Genomic DNA, 20,099 nt, shown 5'->3' with positions numbered 1-20,099 from the left:
TTCTCTCTCTCTCTACTTACACACACTGACGAATAAACATCTCCGCCATGGGCGACGGTGCCTTCACCGTCACTCCACCTCCTTCTCGCCGGAGACGGTCATCCTCCGCCGCAACTCTTTGTCCGTGTGAAATTCTCCTCATCGCCGGCGACGGAATTGCCGAATCTCAGAGCGGCGATCCATCGAGTTTCTATAATCGGGCTGCTGCCAGGCCCAATCTACATGGAGTTAGGGCCTGTTTGTGTGGGCCTAATTAATAAGTTGCGGTTGAATTAGTTTCTCCCAAGGCCCAATTCAAGCCCAATAATATTCCGGCCCATTAGCCAAGGTACGCATCTTCGAATAGTGATATAAATGGTAGTAAATATTTTACAACTAGGAGTGATTTTAAAAAATTTTAAAATTTCTAATGCTTTATATAAATTTTAAAATTTTATATATGGTTGACTTTTAACATAAGTTCTCGTGCCTTTACTTTTGGTTTCCTCAAAGAGGTCTCGTATTAATGGTTTCCTCAACAGCAGATAGATTCTTCATTGTTTTGATAGTATCTACTCCATTTCTTCGTAATATTAGACGTATTATTATTATTATTTTATTTTACGAGGTGTAGAAAATCGGGAGAGAGTAACGGGGGATGGGGGAGTGGTTGGAGGAAGATAAGAGGAGGGATAATGAGAGGATAGAGTTGAGAGAGTGATCCATTTTGTTCTTCAATCTCTCATTTCTTACCCATTCTTTCTTTGTTTCTCACTCACTCAAAGCCTCATATCATTTTGTGGTACATATCCCTTTTGGGATTTCAACATCCTCTTTTCAAATTCATATCATTATCCTTCTTTTTTATATCGATATTGTTCTTATCCCTACCTAGGTAAAATTTCAACGTCATTCGTTAAAATAATTTTAAAAAATAAACTAAATTACGTAAAAAAAATACTATAAAATTTCGAGAGTTTCAATGATATTCTTAAACTTTCAAAAAAAAAAAAAAAAAAAAAAATCTAAAACATATTATTATATTTTTAGATTTGACTTTTTATTACTCCAAAGAGTTGGGACAAAATGGTCATTTAGGGAGGATAATGTTTTTACCGTCATCTATTAATATTAGGAAATAACGGTTTTAACTGCCCACTTTATTCTGGATAAGGATGGCTTTTGTTTTTAAAAATAACCATACAATTTTCAAATTCTATTTTATACTATTTTAAAAAATATATATTATTATTTATTTAATAATATAAAATTATTAGTATAATTCTTGAGAGAGATTTGATGTATACGTTAATATTTTATTTGCTGAAATTAATTAAATAAAATTGTATTTTATAGGATATGTGGAAAAAAGGCATCGTAGCTTAGAAAGACAATTATACAATATAATATAAATACAGTTGGATATTTAATTAATTGGATCGTTTTTAATTAACAGTCGGATATAGTTTCATATAGTATTTATATTATTTCTTATTACTTTTAAATATAATATAAATACAGTCGGATCTAGTCTCATACCTTAACTTTTGTTAATATTATTTTAGTTTCGGCATGGTTTTGGTTCATTTTTGTCTGGGTATTTTCAAAATCTTTATTTTGGTCTCTATATTTTCAATTTTGGTTCATTTTAGCTCGGGGATATTGAGATGAAATGACGAAAATGCCCTTGGTGTACGTAGAAGGTAGGAGTATGGTAGGTTGTGAAATGGTTAAGGAGGAGAGAGAGAGAGAGGAATGTGGAACGCCCAAACGTGATCTGGGAAAGAAGAAGCTGTGGTTGATTGTGGGTTCGCTTTCATTATCCAAAAGGGCTTTTAAAAAAGGGAGTGTTTGTATAATAGGGCGAGGGAATAGAGAGTTTAGGGTGGCTTAGCTTAGTGCACAATGGCTTCCATTAACACTTGCCTTCACTCTCTTCGTTCTCTCAACAAACCTTCCTCTTCCTCTTCCTCTTCTTCTTCCTCTTCCAACGTTCGTCCTTGTGTCTCTGCAAAGCTCAACAACCCCTCTCCTTCTGTCCCTAACCTCATCCAAAACAGGCCTGTCTTTGCTGCCCCTTCCCCTCTCATCACCCCCACTTGGGTACGCTCCACCTCCCCTCTATCTATCCGTCTTTTAATAATCGTTCGATGCAGATTCGAATGGTGCCTCATTTTTACCATTTTAGTGTTGTCCATAATTCATGCATGCCACTCCATTTTAGTGATTTATTATTATTGTTATTAGTGGGTTTAATTAAGTTGGCATGATTTAGGTAGTTAGTTAGTTGGAGAGTGTTAGTTTGTGGATTTTTTTTTTTTTTTTTACTATTTTCCTTATTTATACCAAAAAACAAAACAATTCTGTCCTTTATTCTTTCTTTTTAATTCATTACTTAATTAATAATAATAATAGGAGAGAGAGTATAAGAGAAAGTACACTTGTCACAATATAAACCACAATTTGTCTTATAGATCTGTCTCTTTCTTTCTTCACCCACCTTCAAATTTCACTTTTTTTTTAAGTTAAAAAACACGTGATGTTTTGGATGTTAATTTATTTTAACACTTAAATTATAGTAAAGTTAATAGGTTTATGTATATTTTTTTTTAAGTTAAAAAGGTTTAAATTTTCATGAAGTAATAGTAGGTGAAGTGAGAAATGAGGTACTTTTGAACTAATGAACTAAGTACACGTGCATGTCACGTGAATTCCTCGTATGAGCCACCAACTATTTTGTCCAACGTGACAAGTATGAGGACATGTGGCAACATTTGATTCACTGTTCTATTTGTTAAAATGTAACCGATCAAAATGTAATTGACACGTAACGTAGTGCATGGCAGCATAACTTCACTCCATTTGTTCCCTTTCACTTAACTCATAGCTCATAAATCTCATTACATAATGCATACGTTATATATCGTCTCTTTATAAATTTAGCAGAAGTTAGTCGGCCAATTTCAGACCAAGTTAAGCTCTAAATTTTACAAAACTCTAAGTCTTGTTTGGTATTTTATGAGCTGAAATTATGTTCGAAAGCAATGACTCGGTTATTTTATTTATTTATTTATTTATGCTCTACCCATCAAAAATATAATTTTAAGAACATTTTGTTCTTATATTACCCTTTTTTGGTAATTTCTTTGTGGGAATTGAATATTGTAGACAGAAGATATGGGGAATGGTTCATATGAGGAAGCCATTCAAGCTTTGGAGAAGCTCCTCAGGTACCTTTAAAATTGAATATAAATTAAAGTATATATATTTTTTGAAAAATTTTATTTTCTAATTAATAAATATTTATTTGTGGGTGCAGAGAGAAGGGAGATTTGAAAGCTACAGCAACATCAAAGGTGGAACAGATAACAGCAGAATTGAAGACTCCAGATGGAGGCAAACCACCCTTTGATCCTGTTGAGAGAATCAAATCTGGTTTCATTCACTTCAAGAAGGAGAAATATGAGTAAGCCTTCCGTTTTACGTTCGATTTATGCAATAACACGAACAGTTATCAAACGTTCGACCATAGTTTTCGAAGCCGAAAACCATTCACTTTTTTCTTTGTTCTTCAGCAAGAACCCAGAATTGTATGGAGAGCTTGCAAAGGGCCAAAGCCCCAAGGTATCAATCACTTAGTTTTTTCTCATTTCCTTTTTATTGGGACGTTTGATCGGTTCATTCGAGTTGGATTTGATTCGATTTCGTAATGAAAAATGCAGTTTATGGTGTTTGCTTGCTCTGATTCAAGAGTGTGCCCATCACATGTTCTTGATTTCCAACCAGGAGAGGCCTTTGTGGTCAGAAATGTTGCCAATTTGGTTCCTCCATATGATCAGGTTTGGCTCCATTTTGTGTTTGTTCATGTTCAAATCTGAATCTCTGGCATTTCTGATATAATTCTGTTGCAAACAGAGCAAGTTTTCAGGAACTGGATCTGCCATTGAATATGCTGTTCTGCATCTCAAGGTACATAAACAAACAACTTTAAATTCACCATTTACATGTAATAAACAGTAAAATTGGTTGATGAATGAATGGTTTTGGTGGTGCAGGTGCAATACATTGTTGTGATTGGTCACAGTGCCTGTGGTGGTATTAAGGGTCTCATGACTTTCCCATTTGATGGAAACTACTCGACGTAAGCCCTCTACTTGTTCACTTCAATATCTCATCGTCAAATCTAGAAGAGAAACTCGTGTTGTTACACTAAAAGAGAACGATTGAAAACTACTTTAAAAGGAAAAGAACAGTTACCCGAACATGTTTTCGACTGTATTTTTGCTCTAAATGACGGTTTCTTGGGTAATAAACTGACTCGAACTCACATTTGTGACTGGAAACACAGTGATTTCATTGAAGAATGGGTGAAAATTGGTTTGCCTGCTAAGGCCAAGGTGAAATCACAGCACGGTGGTGCTGATCTTGGGGAAATGTGTGGACACTGTGAAAAGGTAAAATAAAGCCCTTTTTTTGCACTTCAGAATCAAATATAGAGAAACAAAAAGGAAAGTGAACCAATGGGTTTTCTATTGAAAGTTCATAACATGGTTTTCTATTTCTTTGTAAATGCAGGAAGCAGTTGGTGTATCACTTGGGAATCTGCTAACCTATCCATTTGTTAGGGATGGTTTGGTGAATGGAACTCTTGGACTCAAGGGTGGTCACTACGACTTCGTTAATGGAACTTTCGAGCTCTGGGGGCTTGATTTCAGCTTTACTCCGTCTTTGTCTGTATGAACACCATCTATTATCGGCGGATCGATCTGGTTTTTCTCACTGATTTTCTTCGTATGATGTACTTTCGTTGTGTAATTGTCTTTCCTGGTATATAAGTTTGACAATAAATTTGAAATGGAGTTCATTAGTAACTCCAGTTCTAAAAAGTTACTTTTTCTTGTTTGCCATCTCTTTTATTTGTTTTACTTTTTACTTTTCACCTTTTTACTCTACCAAAATGTTACTCTTTCTTTGTTAGGTAAAGGATGTGGCCACCATTCTGCACTGGAAGCTCTAGGGGCACGTTTAGAAGTCAATCAATCCTGCAAAGATGAAACTTGTTTTAATAATACACTTCTTGGTTATGTTGGAATAAGCCTGTTTTTCCTGAGGACTGAATCTTGCCTTCAATTTCATTGAAATCCATTTCAGATTCACCAAATTCTAAGAGTTCCATTTCATTTCTTTCCTTTTACTGATCCAAATTGCATTGGGAATGTTAGATTTTGAAGAAGAGCATAAGAAAAATGTAACCATGAACACAACATTCTTACCAGAAAAAGTAAAGATTAAGCACCTGATAGATACAAATTGTCCTAAGCAGAAGATGATAGAAAAGGGAAAGAAGTAAAATAACTAAGCTTTTGGAGCAGCTTCAAACCTCTATAATGTAGAAAGATCATTAGTTTGATTCATTCCTAATCTTGAGCTCTAAATGTTTAAAACAAAACGACACTCTAGAGTGACGTCTATACTAATCCTAGCTTTTGTTGATTCGATCGAACAAAGGAGTTGAAAATGCTAAATATAATAGGATAGTGATGCATTTTTTTTTCCCTATAGATATGACCTTGCTTGAACAGATCCCTCAGAAAACTGTGTCCTTTAAGTCTTTAATAAGCTTACCAAATGGGATCAAAGCCAAGAACTGAGTTAATAGGATTTTGTAATCTTAGGCTGACAGTTAGAGCATATTACAACACATGGGAGTAATGGGCATCCTAGTTCTATGCAAGGAAAAATTCCAAATACTAAACATCTCCAACTTCCTTCAACCTGCTACCGTCTCTTAAATATTTACTAAAAATTAAAAGCTCAAGTTAAGTAAGATTCTTTTCATTGCCTCTTTTCCAAAACGATTCGTAAATTTAGGATACGAATTGTTTTGGAATAGGACAAGATCTTCAGGACCGTCTTCAAGAATGATTCTGCAGGAGTTTGCTAATTATTTTGTTTTTTTAGTGCAACTTGATCCTAATTTCCTTTTGAGATAAGCAAACATTACAAAGAGTAGCTTTAGCCTCTTGGCACCAATGGTAAAGGAAAATAGTTAACAAGCAAAGTTCCCTTCTCCATGGCTATGATTAACTAAGCTTGATAGAGATATGGAGTTGACATTGAGATGCTGAAGAACTTAGAGAGAGTGAATTCAAGTCATGGCAACTATCTACCTAAGATTTAATACCCTACGAGTTTCGTAGTCGACAAAATGTAGTAAGGTCCGGCAGTTGCACTGAGAAAATAGTGAAGGTGCATGCAAGCTAACTCGAACACACACAAATACAAGGGAGACAAAACTTGAAACCATGAGATAGGCTAATTAAATCCTGGATCATTATGCATACACGATAAATCCGATAAAGAAAAAGGAAGAGTAGACAGCCACGTGAGTTTTAAGGTATTACGAGTATGACAATATGCTATTGCTACGCAGAGGTGAAGGGGAAGAGTTTACCTATTTCCCCCTAAAGAAATCGAGTGCTTCAATGGAACGTTCAAAGACAACATTGTATAGTGGATGGATGGGCTCCAGGAGGTTGGAATAGGGGCCTGTTACTGCCCGGGGAGCTGGTGGAGAATCTTCCATCGACATGCTATACTGACACAATGAGAGGCCACTCAAGCAATAACACGTGTGGTAGTAGTCTTTTGGCTTCCCAGGTTTGTCTCTTAGTCCACCCTCCGGTACCTGCATCCAAGGAATGATCAAAATCAAACCGTGCAAATGGGAATACACACAAAGAGAGGCCTTGGACTATCGACGGTTGTTTTCAGATAACAAGATTGTCAATATTTGGAGAAACAAATAATTATTGCAGCAAGCAAAACATAAAATTATTACCAAGTAAATATCTCATTATTGTTTTGAAAAATGCACTATTGAATATTTGATGAATGTCATCTGGAATGGGAGGACTCAACGAGTACTAGTGCCATTCAATGTTTCATAAAATGATCATCCATCTTCAGAGATGATCAGTCAATTACTTGTGATTCTCGAATTAATTTCAAAACTGCAACATTTTGTATATTCTATTGGACATGAACACTATCCATATGAAAATAAGAATTATATGTAAAAGGAAGTCTAACCAATTATCGAGTTAGTAATATGAAATAACTCTATAAGGTGTACCTGTGCACACAGAAGTATGTATTGCTGCAAAGCTAAGCTGTTGAAAAGAGGTTGACTACTTGGACGCTTCTTGATAAATTCATAACCAATATCATTAAAGTTAACCTTTTGAGAAGTACCCGCACCTACTCAGAAGAATATATATCACAAGATTAATTTAGTTAAGAATGAAGTCATAGGTATAAACAAGAAAACAAGTTGTGAATCAAAGCTATAGTGTAAATTTCACACTTCAATCATATGCCAACTCCTAATAAATGTTTATTCTTTGTCAATTTGGGATGTTTTAACAAAATAGCATGAGGCAGATGAACCGTAGCTAAGGTGTAAACTTACCTCTGGATTTGATGCGAATTGACTATTAAGAAATGTCTAGTCTTTATTCATTTGGGAAATTTATGAATGAAGCAAGAAAGATTTTTGAAACTGTTTAGTTCCAAATTTGTGTTGCGCTATTTGGCTGGAAGAGGACAAGCCAATTTTTTCAAAGAAAAAGGTGAGATGATGTTGTTTTACTTTTAAGATGTCTTATTCTTGAGCATCGTGGTAAAATTTGAAATATATGTGGTTATCTTAAAACAAAAGAAGAAAACTGACGGCATACCGGTAGATAGGCCATCAAAGGAAGAGCCTACTTCTTGAGCATCAGGTTGAACTGATTGTTCATCAATGTCCAAACTTAATCGTTGTAATAGCGAGCAAACACCTCCCTGTTGTCATACATTAGTGAAATGAAAACTCAAGGAACACTGAATCAAACAATCTCGAACCTAACCTGCCAGAAAGAATAGCAGCCATCCACCAACTTATTTGTTCTCCCCTGAAATCCACACTCTAAACCAGCTTGACGAAACACCACCCACTCCTAATGTAAACAGAAGAGAGGTTTCTGTTATGTACCGTGTAGCATTGAAGACAAAAGACATGCTCTTGATACAAATGAAGGACAGGATTAGCAATAACAATTAATTTTCCTCAGCAAAGTCTTACAACTAAACTCCGCAAGTCCAACCGGTGAACCTCATTGATCAGAATCATAGTAGCCAGACCACAGAAAGTGTACCTGATCAGGTCGATACATCAATTATGCACACACAAAAAAAAAGTTATTCATGAGCACATGAAAAGATATTCTTAGTGTTGAGCATTTAAAAACTGGTACCCTCCACTTCCATGATTTGTGGAAGTTCAAATTATATAGTGATTACACAAACAAAACAATCATATAATTTTTTGATCATCCCACTGAATGTAGAACTTAGCATCCAACAAGATTAAATGAAGAAAAGCAGAAACATACCCACCATGAGCTTCAGATCCAGGTTCTCCGGCAATACCACCTTCAAAAGTTTGACAACTGCACAGAAACTTAGCAGTAGTTAGTCGCAGATAGTTTAATGAATAGAAAACATTACAGACTCTGATTTAACAAGTCTGCAAGAAACTATATACAGCAGAACACATAGCAGAACTTGTCACTTGTCCATCTCACTCTTTCAACAAGCCAAATTTGGAGATTTTTTTTATAAAAAAAACTGGAATAGCTACCCAAGCCAATATAGTAATGTTTAACTGTGGAAGATCTTCGATAGCTGATAAAAAAGGGAAGGGAAAAACACCAAAGCTTCATGACATAAAAAAGATTACAAAAAGCTTTTCCACGTGGCATAAATAGAACTTGAACCATAATTACAAAAGGATGTACAAAACTTGCATCAAGAGCAAAAAAAATGAGGTTTTCCAAAGCAAGGGCGATGACTCTTCTAAACTGAGAAAGACTCCCCAATTTTTTTCAATCCACAAGTGTCAAAAAATTAATGCTCTAGCTAGCTGCTACAGAATCTTCTTTTCCTTCTTAAAAAGATGACCACTGAGAACAAGAGGAGGTGGTCAGGATTTACTCTATTCTTGTTTCTCAGTTGTTCGAAAAAAAAGAGAAAAACTAGAAGTCTACAGGTCCATCACATACCCCACAAACATACACGCATGCAAACACTAATGAGTTCTAGGAACCAACCTTAGAATGTAGTTTCCAACATTTTGAACTAGTTCATCATCCAAGATGTTCAATATACTGGCAACCTGAAAGGCAGAAGAAGTTTTGAGTCATCAAAATCATGGAATATTGTATTTGAAAAGAAAGAAAAAAAAATTTAGAAGGCTGATGTTTCATACATAAGAAAATTGAGAATACACAAAACAATTAACACATTACGGATGACAATTGACAAATAAAAAACAAAGATATAAATCCAGTTTCTTACCCTGGATTTTCAAGCTTATGTCATTTTATTATTCAAACTTTCAAAATGTTTATTTTAGTCCTCGAAGCTGGGTGGTTATCTCCGATATTTTTGTTGTTAATTGTTTAAGCAAGGAAAACATGATTGTGAATGTACAACAATATGTTGCCATGGGCATATATCCAAGCCACATAGTCTGGTTGAGGTAGGTGAATAATAGCAATGACCAAAATGCCTTTTTTCAGTTCAAGAACTAAAATAAATATTTGAAAGTTCACCAAAATGGAATAACCCTCAAAGTTAAAGTATAAAGATCCAAATGTGATTTAAACTGGAAAAAGAATAAAAGAAAAGAAAGAAAAATAACTCTATTAATGTTACTTGCTGCACTTGTTTCAGTAGCTAAAGGGAAAAAATTAACATTGAAACAATGGACATTACCTCATCACAAGAATGAGTCTCTTCCTCAACAATGTTCAGCTAGAACCTAAATTCTTAACGCCATCCTTGATAATGTCCTAGGACTACACCCATTGGATGAATCGTGATTCATGAATGATCACTTCGGCAAATAAAATAAAAATGTAGTATATGTATTGTCTATATCCATGCTACAATAAGCCATTTTCAACTTCAAAGGCATGAAAGCATGCAATTGTCTCAAATAACTGAAATTTGCATGCACATGCACATGAACAATGCAACACAATTACATCCCACAATAAGATGCAAACTTACAGAAATTGCAGTGTAGCAAGCACGAACGTCTATTTCTCCTTGGTCATGCATCCTGAAAAAAAAAAACCAGCGATGGACAATATTAAAGAAAAGAAAAATTCAACCAAAGAATCACAAATCATGCATTAATTCTTGAACGATGAATATAGTGTTGCAATTTCGACCCAAGAAGCCAAGACATGTTCTAGAAAGACATGAAAAGAAAATGGAATCATAACAAAGGATGAGTTATTAGGGGTTGACTCGATACCTGAAGCCTCCGCTAGGTTGTTTCATCTTCAGCAAAAACGTGTATAGTTTATGTCTGAAAGATGTTTCAATGATAATGTCACATCACTGCAAAATTACTCAGAAAGGTAATTGATCCCCTGATCATAAACTGACCACCTATTAATTGACGACAAAGCTATATGACTCCCCAATGTGACAAGTGAGTTCACTGCAGCATAAGTTGTTGCTAGGTGAGGTAACTGTAGAAAACCGAAAAGTTAATGAATCCACAGATATTAATACATTTAACTATATTGACTGTAAAATAGAAAACTGAATATATTATAATTGTGCAGATTTACATGATTTAAAGAACAAAAAATGTAATGCTTGGAGTTGGGCAAGGAATGTGATCAAATTAAGGTTTAGCTTGTAAGAAAAGATTTAGTTCGGTTTTCAGTAGCAACTAGTCGATAAGGAAGAGGGGATGCAGGAGGGGGGGAATATAAATCTAGATAACTCCTTGGAGAAGGGAGAGCTCCAGTCCTCTCAATATTTGATACTTGCTGATTATACTTAAACTACTAGAAGTTTTTTTTCCTCAATCTGCATTTCCTTCTCAGTTTCTACCTTTTTCCTTCTCAGTTTCTACCTTCATAAGCAAACTTCAATTGAGAAGCCAATATGTAATAAAGCAGAATCTTTAAACAACCAATTACTTTACAAAAGTCATTGCAAGGCTAAAAGTCCAATTTGGAGGGTCGTGCTCAAATCCTCTCAAATTTTGGTACTTTATAACAATTCTTAGTCTACTACAAGTATTTGCTACCCTTCTGTACATCTTTATCAGCTTCCATCACATACACGACTTCTCAGTAGGTCTAACAAGTGACAGGCATGCACACAGAACATACAATAAGGCATAAGTTTGTAGTAAGGAAGAATCTTGGAAGCATTATACTAATTAACTCCTCACAAGACTAATGCATTAAGTTGCATAACATATGCAGAAAATACTATAACAACACAGTGATTGAAAATTTTTCTTATACTCAAAACCCCATCATTCCCGAGTGGTTTCAGTGCTAAACATTTCCACCTGACTTTTCAACAAGTTATAGTCAGGAACTCTTAAATTTTGACATCGAATAGCGAACAAGTACCTCAAGTTGAACAAATATATGGATCTTTAACTAGTATATTCACATTGCCGCTTTTATTTTTTCAAAAAAAAAAAAAAAAACCATTGCGTTGTTACCAAAAGAGTCCATTCCTTTCAAGCCCTCGGGTAACTGAAATTATGTAACTATCACATACTAACAACAGCATAATTTTGCCATAGAAATCAATATGAAATTGACTTGCCTGTCCAGGTCCTCCTCCATATCCACCATCTGGGTCCTGCAAACATAAGAACAAGAGACTTGAAAACCGGAATAAAAGAGGGAAGGCGATAAAGACTAATATGATAATAATAATCTTTCAAGGATCCTCAGTTAGTAAGTCCACAGGCAGAAGGATTCCAAACGTAAGAAAGATTTGTTTATATATGGTGCAAACAAGAAGAGGTAGAATGACCATACTTGACAACGATTAAGAAAGTCGATGGCTCTAGTCTCCAGTTCAGCATCTACAGAGTCTCCAAGTAGAGCAATAGAATGCAGGATCCAATAGCAAATCCAAGGACGACTGTAAAATGTCATAAAAGAAGAGAAAAAAGACCTAAATCAGCTAGCATGTGATACAATATAACCACACGTTCAGGCATATATTATATAATTGAATGGAGTAACTACACGTAATCAGGAAATCAGACGCTAGAACACAAGGAAAACTTTACAACAGATTCTCTACATAGACACTTGGCTTGACCACCACTAGTTCACTAATTCTTAGGAGACCCAAACACTAGTGTTCTAGAACCAGGATGAACCAAAGAACTACTAGTCTTCGATATGCATTATTCCAAGCTACAACAAAATAGTTAACAAGCAAGGCTACTTTTCCAGTTAAGTTCCAATTTCATAATAATATTCACTAACCATTTTGAGAAGATGCACAACTAAATAGAACACTCAACTACAAAACAAGTTACTTAAATACAAAAATAGAAGTTTAAACGACCTTCAAATACACATCAAACGGCGCCAAAAAAAAAACACTTGTAGAGTTTAACCCACTTACAAAAATGAAACATTCGTTTAGAAAAATAAACTGCCACGAACAAAAATTGCATAATGAATGAAAGTAACATTCGAAGCATATAAGAAAGAGAGAATTACTTGGCATCCAATACTCGAAATGAGGGTCCTAGATGATTGAGACCATTGGTAAGATATTCGATATGACTTTCACGCTGAAGCTCCAACCTAGAAACAATCGAAAATCATTCAAAACCACAAGCGAACTGAAAATTCACCACTAGAACCAAAGAATTTGGAGTAAAAAAAAGAATCCTAGCTTATTACATGAACTCTTGAGCACTGCGAGGAGCCCGTAAGAAAAAATCGTATATCCGAGCAACTTCATATTCCACCATCCTTTGGCATTGCTGCGTCAGCGTAAGCTTCTTCGACACCTGAGCTTCCATAGTCGGTCGTCCGACGAGACTGCACCGAGATCAGAGGGTTCCCCTTGGTTCTGCTGGAGATGAAAGCACAACGACGAACCAATTGTCTTTGGCGCGAGATTCCCACCAACCCTATATTCCCGGGTTTATGACCCGGATCCGGATATCGCCCGCGTGACCCGATTTTTACCGAAAAAATTAATTTTTTAGTCTCCAATTTTCACTTGTAAACAATAAATAATAATGTTTGCCGTCGATATTAATAACTAATCTACCATTTTCAATATATTTTATAAATATAAAAAATATATTATTTTTAAAATTTAATACAAATATTATACATTAATGACAATGATTTATAACTGTTTTTAGAATCATATAAATCATACAAAGATTTATAATTCTTTTTAAATAATGAATTTTCAAGAAAAATTTTAAATAAAAATTAAATTAAAAATATACTCTCATTATATATAATCAAATTATTTACGATCATGAGAAAATAGAAAAAATTGTAAAAAAAATCAAACTTTAGAGACCAAATAATTATAGTGTTGTATAGATAAGATTTTATATTAGTACCTTATCCCTTGGCGAGGTACACGTCACCGTCAAACATTCATTATATTTTAAATACCAAACTATTAAAAAAATTCTCAAAAACTTTTTTAAAGTTTGAAATAATAATAAAACTTTAATTACCTAATACAAATTATTTTATATAATTTAACTCACAATAAATAAATTAAGTCAATTTGGTGTAAAAATAAATTATACTTTTTAGCATAATGCTTTTAGTATGAGTTTGATTTTGGTCCAACGATAACAAAAATTATAAATATTTAAATTAAATTATCAATTTTCACAATAATAATTGATATCTTATCGCTAAAATATGTTTAGATTAACATTTATTGATTTAATTTCAATAAATGAATTCTTTTTCCTCTATTTATATTCGATTTGGTGACATCTCACAATAATTAGATATTTGAGAATGTAACTCGTTCATATTACTTAGTTAAGACACATGGATGATGTCCAGTAGAATGCGTATTTGCTCAAAGTAGCTCAAAACTTATCTCTAAATAATGTCCGTCTTTATCAAAACATAGGCCAAAGTGTTGAGGGTCCTAGTTACCTACTCGACACCATACAACTTGAACACCTCACATAACAACGCATCTCTACCTTTCAATTTTGTTGCTAGTTTAGCTAATTGTATATATCTCTTGATTACATGCAACGACCCTTGATAAAGACTTACACGAGTCTTTGACCAAACATTATAATTTTGAAATTTAACGATTAAATTATTACAAACTTGGAAGTGTTATTATCATTCATTATTCCTATTCCTAACAATTGAAAAATTTTAGAAATAAATTTATGGTATGAGAATATTTTCATTATTATTTACTTTGAAAATTTCAATTTATTGATTTAAATAAAAAATTGAGGAATATAATTGTAAGAAACCACCTGAGTCGTTGGATCAAATAAAAATCGAGGGGTATAATCGTAATAAACCTCTTACTTTCAGCTGGGCCGTTTTCCTAAAAAAATGGACAAATTTTGATGAAGTAAAGGCAAAGGAAGAGGGAAAAAAAAGGACACTGACGTGGCGGCGTACAACGAAGGCAGCCTGCGCGGAGGGACAGGGAACTAAATAACGAAAGCAGAGAGCGGGTTCGCTTCCAATCCCATTTTGCCAACTATAAATATTCCGCACGCGAAAGCTATTAGCATATCAGAGAAAAGGACGACGATAATGGCGATGAAGCAGGCAGCTACAGCAGCGATTCGAGCCTTTTCTTCCTCTGTAACCTCTCAGTCGTCACCTCTCGTCAGGCACCTTCATGTAAGCGATTTTACCTTTTCTGCTGAACCGAATTGGTAGGTCCGATTATTGTTTTAGAAGTATCGTACTCTCCTCTTCTTCGTTCAGCGAAGTTTGAGGTTCTTGCGGTTCTTGTGTGGAGTTTCTAAAGTTAGAAATTTGCATATTCCGCTAATCTGTTCTTCTTATGGATTGATCACTGAAATTTGGAATCTTCATCTATCTTCGATCCTGTTTTTACTCCCCTCTTGATGATAGTATGTATCGTTTTCTTTTCAGTCTCTGCTCATTAATTACGAAAACAGGATGCCTAGTTTGTGTCTGTGTCTGATTATGTGTTCAATTGAGCGATGGATGATGAATTTATGCATTCTCGAAACTATTTTTTATTTGTAAGTTCCTTGGGTCTCCGATCGTGAAGATTGATTGCTAGAACAAGAAGCCTGGTTTGTGTCTTTGAGAGATTGTGTGTTTGATTGGGAGGTGGAGGAAAGATTTATGGATAATCGTAGTTGCTTTTGTGAAGTTAGATTTCTAATCAAGAAGCCTAGTTTGTGTTTCTGTATGATTATGAACTTGATTGGGAGGTGGAGGAAGGGTTTCTAGATAAGTGAAGTTAATTTCATGATTTGTGAATATTAATTAATGCCTTTCGTTTCTACCTTGTTTTTGAGCAGGCTTCTGCAGGGAGCAAGAAGATCGTTGGTGTGTTTTACAAGGCTAATGAGTATGCTGCTATGAACCCTAATTTCGTGGGATGTGTGGAGGGATCCTTGGGCATACGCGAATGGTTGGAATCTCAAGGGCATAAGTATATAGTCACTGATGATAAGGAAGGACTCAATTGTGGTAAGCATCTGACATAACATTCTACCTGATTCGCCTGTCTGTATTCCCTCTTTTACAAAGGGATTAGGAATTCGAAGAACTTTAGGGGTCAGACAGAACTAATAACGCCTACTCGTAGGCTGAAATAAAATAAAACTTGCTTTACCATAATTAATTAGCATAAATATTAAATTTTATGGGGATTTGTGTTTGTGTTCTAATTGAAGTTATGTGGTTTTGTGCATCCTTGTTTCAGAGCTTGAAAAGCACATTCCAGATCTCCATGTTCTCATAACAACTCCCTTCCATCCTGCCTACGTAACTGCTGAAAGGATCAAAAAAGCCAAAAACTTGCAGTTGCTTCTCACGGCTGGAATTGGGTCTGATCATGTTGACCTCAATGCTGCAGCTGCTGCTGGGCTAACAGTTGCCGAGGTTACCGGAAGCAATGTGGTTTCAGTTGCAGAGGATGAGCTAATGAGAATTCTCATTCTCGTCAGGAATTTCCTACCAGGACACCACCAGGTTATTAATGGTCAATGGAATGTTGCTGGGATAGCTCACAGAGCTTACGATCTTGAGGGGAAGACAATTGGGACCGTAGGCGCTGGACGAATTGGAAAACTTTTACTTCAAAGGCTGAAACCTTTCAATTGCAATCTCCTCTATCACGACCGACTCAAGATTGACCCTGAACTTGAGAAGCAGATTGGAGCAAAGTTTGAGGAGGACATGGATGCAATGCTACCAAAATGCGATGTACTTGTCATCAACACTCCTCTAACTGACAAGACAAGGTATGTATTGTTTTTACTTTGAGATGATGAACATATAATATTTTAGGTTGCAAGCTTTGACACATGTCTAAAAACTCAACTCTGAAGGGGATTATTTAACAAAGAGAGAATTGCCAAATGCAAGAAAGGAGTACTTATTGTTAACAATGCTCGAGGAGCAATTATGGACACTGAAGCGGTCGTTGACGCTTGTAACAGTGGACACATTGGAGGTGATTACTGAATATAATTCTATAGCAGCCCAAGTCCATCTTTGGCTAATACTTTCGTGCATTACAGGTTACAGTGGTGATGTGTGGAACCCGCAACCAGCTCCAAAAGACCATCCATGGCGTTACATGCCAAACCAAGCCATGACACCTCATATTTCTGGCACCACCATCGATGCACAGGTATAGTATATATTCAACTATTTTCTCTTCAATGACAAAATAGAGGCTTTGTTTAGTAATGATACGATGCATATGGGAAACAATGCAGTTGCGATACGCTGCCGGAGTGAAGGACATGCTTGATAGGTACTTCAAAGGACAGAACTTTCCTGCTCAAAACTACATCGTCAAGGAAGGAGAACTCGCCCCTCAGTACCGCTAATTAGTTTGCCGGTGTGTCCTCTGTCAGTACCGCTAATTAGTTTGCCGGTGTGTCCTCTGTAGAGGGCTTTGATTCCTGTCGCTCCCTCTTAGTCAACAATTAGTTCCCAAAATAAATTCTGTGGGAGCTAACTTGGGCCTTTTAAATAAACTGCCACGAACAAAGATTGTAGAGTTTACCCCATTTACAAAAGTTAAACGTTCGTTTAGAAATATAAACTGCTACGAAACTAATTGAAAATGAACATTCGATAGCATATTAGAAAGAGATACTCCTACCTTACAACATGAACTCTTGGGCACCGCGAGGAGCCCGTAAGAAAAAACCGTATGTCTGAGCAACTTCAGATTCCACCACCCTTTGGCTTTGCTGCGGTCCTTCGACGCCTGGGTCAAGACTGCACTGAGATCAGAGGATTCTCCTTGTCTTTGGCGCGAGATTTCTACCAGCCCTATTTCCCGGGTTATGATCCGCCCGAATCCGGATATAACCCGTTAAGTGACCCGACTTCTTTACCGAAAAAAATAATTTTTGTCTCCAATTTTCAATAATGGACAATAAATTAAAAATGTTGGATGTTGATACTAAGGATTAATCTATTTTCATTATCTTTTATAAATATTTATAAAAATTACATATATATATTATTTTTTAATTCTAATACGAAGATTATACATTAACAAAGATTTGTATCTAATTTAAAAAATGTTTATAATTTTTTATTTATGAAAAAAATCATTTATATATTGATAGATTTGTAAAATTGAAATCAAATATACTTCAATATTTTAATTATGCTAATACGTTGGTCACTAAAACTTTAAAATATGTATTAAACTTTTAAAAGGGTTTAATAATTATCTATTTATGTCTCTAAAAGTGAAAATTTTGTCCTGAAAATTCCTTACTATTTTACCAATTTAGTCAATGTATTCATACCTAATGATTTTTAATAAAATAGTGACGAATTATGCCAATCTTTTTATTTTCTAATTTAATTTAATCCATTATTAGAACATCAGTAAATAGATGAATAAATAGTTAATTTTGAAATAACTTATTATCAATCTCTTTCATATATGAATCTATCTAATTCATAGAGGAAGAACTTGCATCAATATCTAAGTAATGCCTTAGACACAAATCTCAATTTTAGAGACAAAGTGTAATTTTTTTATTTGAATTTTTATCTTATAAAATAAAAAACCTCCCATTTATATTTGGTAGGATGTCAATTTTTAAAAATCAAAATTTAGACCCCAAATTTATAATTTTAGACGTTAAACAAGGTTATTAGACTCAAAATGTTAAATTAATAGACTATAGTTTAAAAAAAAAAAAAAAAATCTCATTCAAATAATTACAATTATGAAAGTTAGGTTCACTCCTAACTTTTGTTAGTCTTTCTATAGACTAAATTCCTTTTTTATTACATATCCTATTCTCATAATCACTCTTAGTTCACTGTGATTTTCCATTGGATAGTTCATTCCTAGATTATGATGTCCCACATTAGTTGGACAGGAGAACAAGGAGGGGAAGCTAAAGTCCAGAGAGAACCACATCTGTTGGCGATGGATCTGAGTGGGCCGTTACATATAATTCTGTATTGGGTCACAAATTTTTTCTATGATACATGGAGCGAGACAAAAGCATATTGAAATAATTTTAATTTGTTGGTTTATAGGGGTAGTTTTTACTCTTAGAACCACCCGAGATAATAGTGTGACTCAATTTAATATCTTTAATATAGAAAATAAATAAATTTAACTTTTTGGACGTAATTTTATTTTTAAATTATTAATATTATAGTTGCCGGATTGGAAAGACTGTGTTGGGCTGTCGGCCCACCTACACCAGATGGGCACTCCACAAGAGTATCCCTCTTTGCGAGATCGAGTGCCACGTCAGCTAATGGCCCACCATATCTCAATACTCATGCCCCACCCCAGCCCACTCCAGACGACAAATATATATATATATATATATATATATATATATATATATATATATATTCTTTTTTTGAAATTGGAAGTCTATACCCTAAAAATTATGCAAAATTTAAGAATATAAATATTAAAATAAAAAAAAAATAGAATTATTTAAAATTTTAGAGATCATTATTAAACTTGCTTCATAAAAAATCGTACAAAATACTTTAATGATAAATTAAATCATGACTCATCATTAATGAATTATATATAGACTATATATTTTAAAGAAATTGCGAGGACGAGTTTGTGCATGATTGTGCACTGTCTTCTAGAAAAAGCATGGTTTAAATATTAAATTAATTATATAGTTAAATATTCTTAAAAGAAAAAAAATGTAACACTTCAATTATAATCTCATATGTTTTTAATATTTATTATTATTATTAATAAGTGTAAAGATTAATTAATTCTTATTTATACAATATGATAATTAAAAATTTAGAGGAGAAATTAAAAACACTCCTATGGAGTATATGTAGTAAATTTATAATCAAAATTTATTAACGAAAATAGTAATTAAATTAAAGTTAAATATGAATATATAATAAGAGAGAGTGGAAATATCTCAATGATTGAGAGAGACGGATGTGTTATGGTTGTATAAGATAAGATTTTAATTTAGCTTCTTATCCCTTGGCCAAGTCCACGTCACCATGCATCAACCAATGGAATTGAAAAGATTTTCATTATATTTCGCTTTTGGCATTATATTTTAAATGCTAAATTATTTATAAAAAATATATTACTAATATTTTATATTTAAAATATCAGAACTTTTTAATAGTTTTATTATACTTTTAAATATTCTTTAAAGTTAAAAAAATATTAAACTTTTTTTAAAAAAATTCAAATATATCAATGGTAATATATATATATATTTTAAATTTAAGAACTAATGAAACATTTGAAAATTCATATATATTAAATATAAAGATGAAACATATTTTTATAAATTATTATTATTTTTGCATGTATGAATGAATAAATAAATAAATTCATCATTTAAGAATATGAGAACTAATTTCTTACGGTTAAAGTTAAAATATTTATAAAAATATCGATGTTTCAATTTTTATAAAATGTCGATAAAAACATCGTAGTCAACGGTTAAAATATTAATGTCATATTTTCTTCATTTAATCCACGTTAAAATTTGACCCAACTTCATATGT

At 33.9% G+C, this 20,099-nt stretch overlaps 3 protein-coding genes across 7 annotated transcripts; 2 read left to right on the top strand and 1 right to left on the bottom strand.

The window, feature by feature from the left end:
- The first annotated feature begins 1,828 nt into the window (after positions 1–1,828).
- LOC111790581 (carbonic anhydrase 2) lies at positions 1,829–5,140 on the top strand. Of its 3 annotated transcripts, none has more exons than XR_002814502.2 (10): positions 1,829–2,082; positions 3,148–3,209; positions 3,299–3,445; positions 3,555–3,603; positions 3,702–3,818; positions 3,895–3,948; positions 4,035–4,120; positions 4,328–4,433; positions 4,555–4,770; positions 4,958–5,140. XR_002814502.2 is itself a non-coding variant. In XM_023671540.2 (10 exons), exons 1-10 carry the CDS (start codon positions 1,885–1,887, stop codon positions 4,994–4,996), a joined length of 1,017 nt encoding a protein of 338 aa, XP_023527308.2. In that variant the 5' UTR covers positions 1,829–1,884; the 3' UTR covers positions 4,997–5,140. The 3 variants fall into 3 exon arrangements, 2 of the variants coding, with proteins under 2 accessions (XP_023527308.2, XP_023527309.2); XM_023671540.2 differs by having other exon boundaries at positions 4,555–4,713; XM_023671541.2 differs by having other exon boundaries at positions 4,555–4,748.
- Positions 5,141–6,265: 1,125 nt separating this feature from the next.
- On the bottom strand, positions 6,266–12,996 carry ERA1 (Prenyltransferase family protein). Its single transcript, XM_023671539.2, has 14 exons — positions 12,774–12,996; positions 12,588–12,674; positions 11,889–11,994; positions 11,671–11,706; positions 10,483–10,565; positions 10,346–10,399; positions 10,096–10,147; positions 9,132–9,196; positions 8,415–8,471; positions 8,105–8,177; positions 7,890–7,979; positions 7,719–7,824; positions 7,115–7,239; positions 6,266–6,667 (listed from the first exon to the last, which is right to left on the bottom strand). The coding sequence occupies exons 1-14, from the start codon at positions 12,893–12,895 to the stop codon at positions 6,434–6,436; spliced, it is 1,290 nt and encodes a 429-aa protein (XP_023527307.2). The 5' UTR covers positions 12,896–12,996; the 3' UTR covers positions 6,266–6,433.
- Positions 12,997–14,542: 1,546 nt separating this feature from the next.
- Positions 14,543–17,177, top strand: LOC111790409 (formate dehydrogenase, mitochondrial). Of its 3 annotated transcripts, XM_087121848.1 has the most exons (7): positions 14,543–14,735; positions 15,392–15,563; positions 15,799–16,339; positions 16,427–16,551; positions 16,619–16,731; positions 16,820–16,957; positions 16,994–17,177. In XM_087121848.1, exons 1-6 carry the CDS (start codon positions 14,646–14,648, stop codon positions 16,931–16,933), a joined length of 1,155 nt encoding a protein of 384 aa, XP_086977974.1. In that variant the 5' UTR covers positions 14,543–14,645; the 3' UTR covers positions 16,934–16,957; positions 16,994–17,177. The 3 variants fall into 3 exon arrangements, with proteins under 3 accessions (XP_086977974.1, XP_023527060.2, XP_086977975.1); XM_023671292.2 differs by having other exon boundaries at positions 16,820–17,177; XM_087121849.1 differs by lacking the exon at positions 14,543–14,735 and adding an exon at positions 14,831–14,971 and having other exon boundaries at positions 16,820–17,177.
- Positions 17,178–20,099: the final 2,922 nt, after the last annotated feature.

The sequence above is a fragment of the Cucurbita pepo genome, chromosome 3 (assembly GCF_057944985.1).
Source record: "Cucurbita pepo subsp. pepo isolate OVF chromosome 3, ASM5794498v1, whole genome shotgun sequence".
Classification (NCBI taxonomy): domain Eukaryota; kingdom Viridiplantae; phylum Streptophyta; class Magnoliopsida; order Cucurbitales; family Cucurbitaceae; genus Cucurbita; species Cucurbita pepo.
Note: the sequence above shows the minus strand (reverse complement) of the source record. Positions and strands in the feature narration are given on the sequence as shown.

Excerpts from the sequence above, each read along its gene's own strand:
- ERA1 (XM_023671539.2), bottom strand. The coding sequence starts at position 12,895 with ATGGAAGCTCAGGTGTCGAAGAAGCTTACGCTGACGCAGCAATGCCAA. Across the intron at positions 10,566-11,670 it reads ATGGAGGAGGACCTGGACAG|TTACCTCACCTAGCAACAAC; the intron begins GCAAGTCAATTT and ends GGTTTTCTACAG. Across the intron at positions 7,980-8,104 it reads TGGACTTGCGGAGTTTAGTT|GAGTGGGTGGTGTTTCGTCA; the intron begins GTAAGACTTTGC and ends TGTTTACATTAG.
- LOC111790409 (XM_087121848.1), top strand. The coding sequence starts at position 14,646 with ATGGCGATGAAGCAGGCAGCTACAGCAGCGATTCGAGCCTTTTCTTCC. Across the intron at positions 14,736-15,391 it reads CTCTCGTCAGGCACCTTCAT|GCTTCTGCAGGGAGCAAGAA; the intron begins GTAAGCGATTTT and ends GTTTTTGAGCAG. Across the intron at positions 15,564-15,798 it reads TAAGGAAGGACTCAATTGTG|AGCTTGAAAAGCACATTCCA; the intron begins GTAAGCATCTGA and ends TCCTTGTTTCAG.
- LOC111790581 (XM_023671540.2), top strand. The coding sequence starts at position 1,885 with ATGGCTTCCATTAACACTTGCCTTCACTCTCTTCGTTCTCTCAACAAA. Across the intron at positions 3,210-3,298 it reads GCTTTGGAGAAGCTCCTCAG|AGAGAAGGGAGATTTGAAAG; the intron begins GTACCTTTAAAA and ends TTGTGGGTGCAG. Across the intron at positions 4,121-4,327 it reads TTTGATGGAAACTACTCGAC|TGATTTCATTGAAGAATGGG; the intron begins GTAAGCCCTCTA and ends CTGGAAACACAG.